The 12207-nt window shown below is 34.2% G+C and overlaps 1 protein-coding gene across 2 annotated transcripts in view; it reads left to right on the forward strand.

The window, feature by feature from the left end:
- Window positions 1–5059, forward strand: part of LOC113051010 (transmembrane protein adipocyte-associated 1 homolog) — a 9297-nt gene extending 4238 nt beyond the window's left edge. For both annotated transcript variants that reach the window (XM_026214584.1, XM_026214583.1), the window contains exons 6-11: window positions 765–844; window positions 955–1065; window positions 1152–1212; window positions 1301–1403; window positions 1870–1950; window positions 3855–5059. In XM_026214584.1, coding sequence (XP_026070369.1) covers window positions 765–844; window positions 955–1065; window positions 1152–1212; window positions 1301–1403; window positions 1870–1950; window positions 3855–4098 — 680 coding nt within the window. In that variant the 3' untranslated portion in view covers window positions 4099–5059. The remainder of the gene's footprint in view (window positions 1–764; window positions 845–954; window positions 1066–1151; window positions 1213–1300; window positions 1404–1869; window positions 1951–3854) is intronic.
- The last annotated feature ends 7148 nt before the right edge of the window (window positions 5060–12207 follow it).

Consider the following 12207-nt stretch of genomic DNA (forward strand, 5'->3'; position numbering starts at 1 on the left):
CTGCTTTATTAGTCTCAATTATCTTAGTTTTTTTTTTTTTTTTTGTTATTTTAATTTTAGTAATTGTTATGTGCTTGCCATTTTTATTAGTTATTTAACATTTTTGTTTACCGTTATTTAAATTTCAGTTTTAGTCATTTTATTGCTTAAACATTTATTTAATTGAGTTGCCAAGCCAGCATTTAGAATTTTGGATTTTAACATTTGTAAGTTATTTTTTTTTTTTTTATCAAATCATTTTTAATTCAGTCGTATATCAATTCATACAAATTATATTATTATTATTATTATTTTTTTTTTACATGTAAAGTTTTTAAGGATTTTTTTTATCTAATGTTTCTATTTCAGCTGTATAACAATTAATAAAAAAAGAAGATTTTTTTTTTAGGTTTTAGGTTTTTTTGGGAACACCTTAGTTTAGGGACCAGTTCCTAGTTTAACTACTTGCTTATTGGCTGTTTATTAGTACTTATAAAGCACATATTCTGCATAACCATATTCTAAATCCACCCCATTCCTTAACTTAACAACTATCTTATTAACTATTAAGCAGCAAATTAGGAGTGTGTTCAGGCAAAAGTCAGTTAATAGTTACTTAATAGTGAAATGTTGAATTTTTTTGTAGTTTTAGTTAACAATAGCAAGGCTAGCGACTTCCATGTTTTGTGAATGCACATGTAGAGCAGTGAGAGCCCGTGAAAACGAAGTGTGTTTATTTGAGCACTTCTGTTAAAGTGAGGTGTTTGCTGCTTGTGTTTGCTCAGGTCATCTGGAGAGCAAGTCCAGCATCAAGCGTGTGTTGGCCATCACTGCGGTCCTGGCTCTGGGATACTCCATCACACAGGTGTGTTACACAACAGCCGTTCACTACACATCTACATACAACCTCTTGAAGTGCAGAAGTGTGTTAAAGTGACTTCTAGTGAGTTAACGCAGCATCTCTTGCTCTCGCAGGGGACTCTAGAGATCCGTTTCCCGGACAAACATCTCTCCGCTAAAGACTTCAACATCTACGGTCACGGCGGGAGACACTTCTGGTTGGCCAGCTCCTGTTTCTTTTTCTTGGTACCTAATTAATTACTTCTCCTTTCTATTTAGAACCACCTTGTGTTTGTATTTAATGATTAATTCTGCGTTATAATCTGCTTTAGGTGTATTCCCTGATAGTCATCCTTCCTAAAACTCCAGTCAGGGAGCGGATCTCGTTGCCATGTGAGTACACGCAGGGTTTCAGTGTTTGTGCCGGAGGAATCGCTCAGAGGATGATGATGTGAATGTGTTTCTGGTTCTCGTGCCGCAGCCAAGAGAGGTTTTTACGTGTACGCTGCAATCCTGTCGCTGCTGAATCTGGTTCAGGGTTTGGGAAGCGCTCTGCTGTGTGCCGACATCATCGAAGGCCTGTGGTGAGGATTCAGCTCCTTCGGTTTCATCTTATAACCCTGTACACAAACACACACACACACACACACACATATATATATACTAACAAAGCACAAGGCTCTTTACGGTTATTGTATGTGAGACACATTACAAATAATGTTTTGTGAAGGGAACCGGTGGATCTGGCAACCCTGACCTAAACTATGCATGATCCTTAGGGTCAAATAAACGTAAAAGTATTGCTTTTAACTATGACAGCGCTACATTTGACAAGTTCACAACTTCACCCATGTTTTGCAGCACTTTTGATTGACAGGAAATAATCAGCGCTGATCTTAATAGTGACGATAATCGCTTTTAACACCAATTATTGACCGACACATCCATGCATTTCTAATAGATATATCATCGGCATGCAATTTCAGTGAAAAGATTGAGAAATGAACACATTTCAGTGGTTTCAGACTCTTTTGCTCTGTGTGTTCGCAGCTGTGTGGATGTGACCACATTCCTGTACTTTTCCGTCTTTGCTCCTCTGATCTACGTGACGTTCCTCAAAGGATTCTTCGGGTGAGTAGAATATCACAGGATATTACAGACGTGTTTGAGTCGACTCATTCCTGTCAGATTGCCTTGAGTCAGTTCTGCGTGTCTGTAACAGAGCTGATGAACAAGCCTCTGTGGTTTTCAACTTCCTCAAAATCTGATGTTCATACAAGCATGTTCTCTTTTTAGTGAACGTCTGTGGATGTCTTTTGTGTTTGGATAGTTTCAAACCGTACTTTACAGAAATGATCCAAAGATGTGGTCAAATCAGAGCACTCATGATACCAAGGAAGGATAAACGTGTTTTTTTTTTTTTTTTTTTTTTTAAAGAATTAGAAAAAATCCTCTTCATCGAGGCGCATAAAGAGTTTTTAAAAACACTGTTGCAAATGTCACCGACATTCATTGTGGTTTTAGACATATTGCACAAATTGATACACTTTAATTGAATGGCACTAATATTATAAGGTATTTGTATATCAATAATTCATAGTTAACAGTAAAAGCATTACAGTTATGTTCTACCAATCAAATAGTTTTGGGTCGTTATTTGTTAATGTGTTTAAAAAAAAACCAAGGCTGCATTTATGTGATCAAAAACACAGTAAAAACGGTAATATTGTTAGGATTTTAATGACTGTTTAAAATGTAATTTATGTGTGTAAAGCAAAGATTAATTTTTAGCATCATTCCTTCAGTCTTCAGTGTCTATGAAAGCAAATTTTTCCACCTCATAATTATTACATTAAAAGCTGAGTCATAATTATAATAGAAAAAAATCACTATTTTGACATAAAAAGCCGATATTAAGATAAAAAGTTCTAATTATGACAGAAGTGAAAATTATGACATAAAGAGGTGAAATGGTCACAATTGTTTTTGTCGTAATTATGACTTTTTCAAAAAATATAGACTTTTTATATCTTAAGTTTGACTTATCTCATAATTGTCCTTTTTTAATCTCATAATTATGTAATTTTATCTCTTAGAAACCCTTTTCTGACACATTAAACATTACGAAATCATAATTACCGTATTTTTCGGACTATAAGTCGCACCTGAGTATAAGTCGAAGCAATCCAAAAATACGTCATGATGAGGAAAAAAACATAAGTCGCACTGGACTATACGACGCATTTATTTAGAACCAAGAACCAAGAGAAAACATTACCGTCTCCAGCCGCTAGAGGGCGCTCTATGTTTTCAGTGTAGACTACAGGAGAACTGAGCAGCATAGAGCGCCCTCTTGTGGCTGTAGATGGTAATGTTTTCTATTAGTTCATTTCTCTTGGTTCATTTCTCTCGGTTCATGTCAAATTAATTTTGATAAATAAGTCACACCTGACTATAAGTCACAGGACCAGCCAAACTATGAAAAAAAGTATGACTTATAGAAAATACGGTATAATATTAAAGGTCCTGATTATGAAATTGACATGCTAAGTCACAATTATAAGAAAAAAAAAGTCTTGATTATGACCAAAAGATAAATTTTTGTCATTTTGTTGTGTCACAACTATGACTTTTTCTAATAATTTTTTTGCCTTCAATGAGAGTAATACTATGATTTGTTGCTCAAGAAACATTTCTGATTATTAGCAATGTTGAAAACAGTCGTGCTGGACAATACTTCTGTGGAAACTGTGATACATTTTTTTTTTATGATTCACAGATGAAAAGAAAGTTCAAAAGAGCAGCATTTATTCGAAATCCAAATCTGTTGTAACATTATAAATGTCTCTACAGTCACTTTTGATTCATGTAATGCATCCTTCCTGAATAAAACTGATTTATTTTTTTTAAATCATACTGACCTCAAACTTTCTAACAGTAGCGTGTGTTAAAAGATGCATTCAATGATAAAGAACGGCAAGAATGACATCCTGTCCAAAATGAAACCATAATACTTGAATATGATTTCCCTTCAGTTCGGAGCCCAAGATCCTCTTCTCCTACAAGTCCCAAATCGATGAGCCGGAAGACTCGGATGTTCATCTTCCCAACACCTCGTCCTCGGGCCTGGGCCGGAAGGATCTGGACCACGGCTCGTACTCCAGCACACAGATCGACGGCTCCGGATCGTATCTGGACGACGTGGTGTCGGGGCCCTACAGCGGAGCACACAGCATCAACAGCATCGACTCGGACCGCTGGAGGGCCCTCAACGCCTGAACACACACACACACACACACACACACACTTGAGCTCAGTCTGTCATGTGCGGCCATGAATCTCACATTCCTTGTAAAACACCAGTGCTCTTAATTCTACATCCGTGCACTCGGAGCTGAACCCAGGGCAGGTTTATTGGACTTTGTGATGTGTGTAATCCAATAGATTTCTGCTGAAACCGTAAACAATCGCTGTTAGCTTATCTCTAGGTGATTTCAGACTAGTTTCTGAGTTATGCTACTGATACCGGCGAAACGTTTGCTTCTATTTTGACGCTTGTGTATATTTTGCACTGATTTGGCTCATTTGCTTTGCTAATTTGAAAGCTTAGGGGTGCTGAAATACTTTCATGTGGACCGAGCGTACATCTAGACATCCGTAAAAGTATTTATTTCTTAGTGCTATGTCGTAGGTTTGAAAGTATGATTTTTTTTTTTGGATTTTTATTTATTTTTAGTTATCTGATGAATTTTAGGCTTGGGCTCAGTTCTTAAAGTGACCGCTTATATTGCGATCTTGACCTTTGTCCATCTTTCTTATTGATAATGAAAATGGAACCGGCTCAAGTCAGGTTTGTCGTAATGTCGTGAAGAAAAAGGACCAAACTTGCAAAAAGCATTTGAACTGCTTTGTTTTATTTGATGTTGAAGTTAATTACAACACAACTATTTTTGGTGCACAGAAAAAAAGAAAATCTATTAAATTTGGCCTGAGTAAAATGCTTGTTTCTTATTGCTTATTTCTCTCATTGCTCTTTAAATATGAGTTGAACATGAAGAGATGTTTCATTATTAAACTGTTCCTGTGTAGAGATGTGTGTGAATGCTTTGCTATGGTTTTATGAACAGTGGATTTTAAGTCTAATTAATTGTGGAGTTTTAATTTGAATTAATTTAACGCCACTGTAAATTAGTTGTGATATAATCTGAAATGCAATGCAAAATTTTTATTTTGCTCATAACCAGTGCTTTGCTCTGCGTGTTTATTTCGTTTTTTTTATCTTGTAGCCAAAAGCATATCTTAAATATAGTTTTTGGGTTTTCCCTGAAATGCTTTGTTAAAGATCCGGGTATTTATTCTATCAGTCTATACCAGTAGATGTTATAAATCTTATTTTGATCAGATGAACACTGAACTGAAGTCCAGAATTTCCTGGGGCCACACGGACAACCGAGGACTTTTATTTTGAAACACACTTGCAGTGAAGTGTCGATGTGATTTTCACAATCAGGAACTTCATAGTCGAACTCGACGTCAGCAGATTTTGTTTTCATGTAATCACTAAAATAACGGTTTCTTTTACATGTGAACATTCTAGATAAATAAACTGTTTCCAATCTGTGGCTTTTGCTTTCATTTATATGTGTTTATATCGAAAATGCTTCACGCGCTGTCATCACGTGATATGTTAATATGTACAATAACAATATTACAATAAAACTAAAATATTGTAAATAATAGACGGGGCATAAAATTAAACAAAGCAGATCATATGATGGCTATCAATTTTTTTTATTGCATATCACCGTTTTTTGCAGAATATTATCACAATTGCTGTGCGAAGGAAATAAAAACATAAATTCTGAATAGATGGATAGATAATATTTTTGCATTTAAAAACAATAAGAGCAAATTAAAAGGGCTTAATAATTGTATTATTATTATTTGTGTACCATTTCATTCAATTATAATTATAATAATAATAAACGACTTTTCAAAATGTAGTTAAAATTAGTTGCCAATTTCTGTGTATGTCACTCACTACAAAGATTTTTTTTTTTTTTTGCTTTGTTGAGCACTTTCAATATAAGCACTTAAATTGTATGAAGTTTATGACTAATGTAAAAGGGAACAGATACAAATACGCAAGTAAAACATCTAGCAAACCATTACAACGAATATTTAACAATTGTTTTATTTCTTTTTTAAAACCCTTTCACGCATAGTGGTCACTACAGTGGTCAGCTATTAAAAAAGCATTTTCTTGAATTTGCACGGGTTTTTATGGCAAAGTTGCACATCAGCCTCTTCATTGGACCCTAGTGCATCACATATATATATATATATATATATATATATATATATATATATATATATATATATATATATATATATATATATATATATAATATCCACCCATTCCTTCTATCATAGGAGACTCTTGTAGGTAAAAAAAAATATTGCAGAATCAAGCAATATCTAATGAGTCATATCACAGTAAAACTTTCTAAGTTTTGATTTTAGATTGAGAGGAAACTCTGATTAATCACATGTCCACTGTAGTGGACGCCATGCATCAATTGCTATATTTCAGCTACAATTCATAAATATAATGTGAATATTGTTTTTGAAACTTAATCTGCAGTGACTTTTTACTGTAAATAAATGTATTTGTATTATTAGAATGTAATTTTTATTGACATCGAAAAAAGTCATGTGATTACATAATGTGCGTTATTGTAATGCGTTTCTTTACTCGTTACATCAAAAAGTATTCTTATATGAGTGAAAGCAAAATGCTGCAAAGATTTTATTTTTATTTTTTTACCATTGAAATGCAAGCTTCTCTTGCGCACGCAAATGTAATTTATACGCTTACAGCACGCTTATGTACGCTTCCACAACTCTTGCCATGCGTTTAAAAATCTTTTAGCCATTAAATTACCTTCATACGTTTGATGATTTTATCAGCATGTAGTGGAACACAGTGACCCTAAAGTGAGTCGGGATGATTTCATTTCTCTTGTCTTTGATTTTCGGGCTGATGGGGGTCATGGACAGCAGGAGCAGATCAGTGTCTTTCGGACTGGATGAACAGGACAATGTCATGGTCCTTCACAGTGTCCAGGTCACTGTCAGACAGCTCAACATCTGCGTGTACCATTATATGATCTCAATGGGAGATTCTGTTGTAATTGAGCTTTTATGAACAGAAGTCTGTGGTAACTGACCTTGATGTCCTCTCATAAACTTCACTGGTTCTGTTAGTATTTCACTGGTTTTATTGGTTCATGTGTGATATAGTGATGACATTTGCTCGTTTAAAAGCGTTGTTCTCATGTTTAACCTCATGTCTTGTTTGCTTGGATCTAATGTGCCATGAAATAGAAACCTGAATTAAATCAATCTGCAGCTTTTGAAGCTCATTCTCAGAATTACACCTTACAAAGGAAACATAACACAGTTGATGCTATTTTAATGTGAGTGTATCTGTGCTCTCAGCTGTTCTTCAGTCTGGACCATCATCATCATCATCATCATCATCATCATCATCACCCAAACCAGAGAGTGCCAAACCTGAAGAAGGTACGACGGCTTATTTTTTTAATCAATATTTCTGAAGAAATATTCTGCCATAATAACTTCTGCAGCTCTGATAACAATCTGTAAATCAAATGGTTACACTTTACTTAAAGCCTAAATGTATCATGCATTATAAAGGTATTCATAATGTACGTTGTAAAGCATTATTCTTTTTCACAAATAATTAACCAAAGTTAAAGTGCATTGTACTATTTGAAGGTTTGTTTGTCATGTTTTTAATGTGTTATACTTTCTAAAGGTGTAACAATGAATAGATGAGCATTATAAAGTATTATAACTGGATTATAATACACTATCCTTGTAATGTATTATAACTCATGGGTTTATGCAATGCATTATAAGTTGCATTACAAGGCATAGTCTATGTAATAAAACTACATTTATAATGCATTATATATAAAGGATTTAATAAAGTGTTATCAACGATGTGTTTAATCTCCTGATCTGTAGAATTGCATGTCTTTCATTAATAGTTTCATTTATTTATATATACATAGAGAGAGAGAGAGAGAGAGAGAGAGAGAGAAAGGACAAATTAAAATATAATTAAAACAAGTAATGATATAAATAATAATGGGATAAAATTGTTTTTGTAAATCTTAATATTATATGTTATTATGATTCTTTTAAAGTCTTATTTCCGTAATACAGTACTTTTTACTTTACATAAAAACATTCTGTAATGCAATGATATTTTAAATTTAAATCAGCATATATTAAAAGCATCAGTATAATATTAGTATTATTTATATAATGTTTGAGTTTTTATTAATATTCTGAATTGGTGTTTTTAATTTTTGTGTGTAAGAATAAATAAATAAATACAAATAAGTAACTAATTTTCTATGTTTTTTTTGTCATGTGGTGAATTTGAATAGTTTTTGTTTTAGAGAATGATATGTAATACAACCATGATATATAAATACTTACAGTAAAAAAAAAAAAAAAAGATCCTGTGTGTGTTCAGAGAGTGTGTTGTAGCACTAGATGGCAGCAGTGTCTCTGTTTAATTACACAGTGTGTGTAACTCATAATAACCTGAATTCCTTGTTAATTATAATTACCCTGTTTTGCATGTAAAGCTTTTAGCTCTCACAATTGCAATCAGTTATGTTAGTTTATTTTTCCCTGAGCTGATGTGGTCTCTGATCGTACATCATTTAGACACACATGTGTTCGTCCAGAGTGTGAAAGAACAGCAAACCACTGGAAGAAACGCATGAAGTCCTGTAGAAACAGACCGAGGAGGCTTCAAACTCACAGACCTCATGTGGGCTGATTTCACTGATGTTTATGAATATTACAGCCTATAGACATCAGTCTTTAATCATCATTTATTTGTCTTGTGCTGTGTGTAAATAAGACGACAAACACTAGCTGTCCGTCTCTTTAAAGTCAACACACAACTGCAATACAATATTCGTGGTAACACTTTAGTATAGGGTCCAATTCTCACTAATAACTAGTTGCTTATTAGCATGTCTATTATTAATATATTGGCTGTTTATTAGTGCTTATAAAGTACATAAAAATGCATGACAGCCATAATCCTACCCAATACCCTAAATGTAATAACTACCTTAGAAACTAATAATAAGCAGCAAATTAGGAGTTAATTGAGGCAAAAGTCATAGTTAATGGTTAGTTACTGTAATAGTGAGAAGTGGACCCTAAAATAAAGTGTGACCGTATTCAAGATTAAAATAAGAGCGCCGTTTTCAATATTTTTATATTCTATTTATATTTTGAATTAGCTTTTATTTTTATTTGATTAGTTTTTATTTTGTCTTCAGTTTTCATTTTAATTTGAGCTTAAGTAATTTTTATGTTTTTTTGAACATTTTCTTAGTTTTTTGGTTTTAGTTTATTTTTATTTTTATTTGAGTTTTAATATATATATACATAAGTTTTTAGTTTTAGTAATATTAATACTTCAACTTAACTTTAAATTCAGTTACCAAAAGCAATAAGTGTGTGTGTGTGCGTGTGTTTGTGTGTGTGTGTGTGTGTGTGTTTGTGTGTATCTGTGTGTGTGTGTGTGTGTGTGTGTGCGTGTGTGTGTGTGTGTTTGTGTATGTGCGTGTTTGTGTGTGTGTGTGTGTGTGTATCTGTGTGTGCGTGTGTGTGCGTGTGTGTGTGTGTGTGCGCGTGTGTTTGTGTGTGTGTGTGTGCGTTTGTGTGTATCTGTGTGTGTGTGTGTGTGTGTGTGTATGTGTGTGTGTGTTTTTGTGTGTGTTATTGCTACTGTACGATTTCCAAATGTTTGGAGTCATATTTATTTCTCTCAAGAGGATTCAGATCATATTTGTGTTGTTGATTTGACTAAACACACACACACACACACACACACTGAATGTGTATCATCTTCTACATGCAGCTGAAGTGTGTCTTTTCATTCCGTCCCATCATACTTGGTTTATGTGTTATTGTACTTCATGCTAGTGTTGAGTTCATCATCACAGAAAGCTCATTTCTCTCCGGCTGATCTCAGCATTATTCAGAGAGTTTGTGTCTCTTTCTGCGGTGCATGGCTTTTCAAACGCTCAGAGTCCGTCATGCGTCAGGTACATCAGAGGACATCAGATCTTCATCACGTGCTGCAGTCAAACATCTAGCATGTTTAAAAGCCATCAGGAGTGTTGTTGAAGTGTGAATGTACACGTGACGTCGAGCAGGTTATTCTGCGTCTCTATCAGACCTGACAGCTGAAGAAGAAAGAGGATGAGCTGAAACATCTGGAACAGTTTTACAAGGAGAAACTACAACTGACGGAGAAGACACAAACACACTTCCTCACAAACCACTTTTAGATTTGAAGCCTGAATTTCGCCCTTTTTTATTGTTAGAAATAAAACATGTCAGTTTTAACAGGTTTCATCGTATTTGTGAGGAAACATCACTGACATCTTCCGACAAAACGTCTGGTCTTTGATGTTCCTGCTTCTGGCTGAAGATGGTTTGTTTTCTCTGATGTGTTCACAGTCGTATTAAATATGGTGGTTTGTCTGCATTTATAAATACATGTGTTTGTATAAATGTGATAACGGAGGTCATGATGATGCTGCTTCATCTGAACTACAGCGCTCTCGTGTCACGTATAAACAGCCTTCATGCTTCTTCTGATGAATGATACGCCGCTTTAATGTGTGTGTGTGTGTGTGTGTGTGTGTGTGTGTGACCGATGCGGAGAGCTGAACTGTGGGTGGAATCCAAATGTGTGATTTTATGCTTTTGAAAGTTGTTTAAATCATTTATTAACAGCCTGAGGAATGAAAGCAAGAGAGAGCTGGAGCTTGTGTTTATTTGATGTGCAGCAAAACACAAACGAGTTCAACACAAGAAAAGAAAATTAAATAAATTAATTTCATGAGGGATATAAAAACTAAGAATATATTTACTTCACATGAAAGTGATTGTGAAAATAAAACTCATTTAATCAATGCTGTAAATAAAAAGAATCGATCATAAGTATCAGATGTACTGAAGCATCACTGTGAAGGGACTTTTTATTGTTTTTGGATGTCCAGAAGTCAGACTGGTGCTGTTTATTTTATTATAAATCCAACTTTATTCAAATGAATCATACTTATATTGAACTGTTTGAGCAAACAGGGCATTACATGTAATTTTATATTTTACAGTTACATTTATTCATATGGCAGATGCTTTTATCTAAAGTGATTTGCATTGCTTTCAAGGTACACATTTACATTATTTTCTTCCCTTGGAATCAAACCCATGACCTACAGGTTGAGCTGCAGGAAAACTGTTGTCACTGTCAAATGAAATCAAAGCAGAGGGAGTTTATATTGTTTAAAGAGGTTGTAAGTTCAAAGGTTGCAAATGCAGAAACGTTAGAGACAAAGTCTTATAGAAACACAACCTTTGAACCTTCCACTTTCTCAACGCCCCAATAAAAGTGTATAAAGTTATAAATAAAATGAACTGTAAAAGGATCAAAGCTCCTACACATACATGAGCCGTTTTCATCAAGAAGTTTGTTTTGGCTCTAAAGGAAAGTGTGTAAGTCAACTGCTGTAACTGGGAAGTTTCGAACCTTTAATCACAATTTGTTTTTCTCCACAAATTGTGACAAAAGCATTTTATGTGATCTTTTAGGTAATATGGTCGACTCATAAGTGCCATGTACTGTATGTCACACTACAGGACGTCAACTTCTCAAACACATTTCATATCAGTGCATCTGAGCTGAAGAAGAGCTGAGGATCATCGTTCATGCGGCTCGTGCTGCACACTGTCTGTACATCTGCTCTCTGAACAGACTTAGTTACGCTTTAGCTGTGTGTGTGTGTGTGTGTGTGTGTGTGTGTGTGTGTATCATACAAGGAGAGGGTGACTTATGAGGACATAAACCATGTCCCCATTTTTCAAAACACTTATAAATCATACAGAATGAGTTTTTTTTTGAGAAAGTAAAAATGCACAAAGTTTCCTGTGAGGGTTAGGGTTAGGTGTAGGGTTGGTGAAGGGACATAGAATATACAGTTTGTACAGTATAAAAACCATTACACCTATGGGATGAACACACTTTACACAAAAACAAACGTGTGTGTGTGTGTGTGTGTGTGTGTGTGTGTGTGTGTGTGTGTGTGACACTGTAGAAAGAGTAGAAATACTCAATATATTCTCTTTATCCCAGTACATATTACAAATAGTCATATTAAACCCCAAAGTTGAATAAAAAAAAAAATAATAATAATAATAATCAAAAATAAAAAATAATAAAAAAAAAAAAAAAATATATATATATATATATATATATAT

The sequence above is a fragment of the Carassius auratus genome, chromosome 31, assembly GCF_003368295.1.
Source record: "Carassius auratus strain Wakin chromosome 31, ASM336829v1, whole genome shotgun sequence".
Lineage (NCBI taxonomy): Eukaryota > Metazoa > Chordata > Actinopteri > Cypriniformes > Cyprinidae > Carassius > Carassius auratus.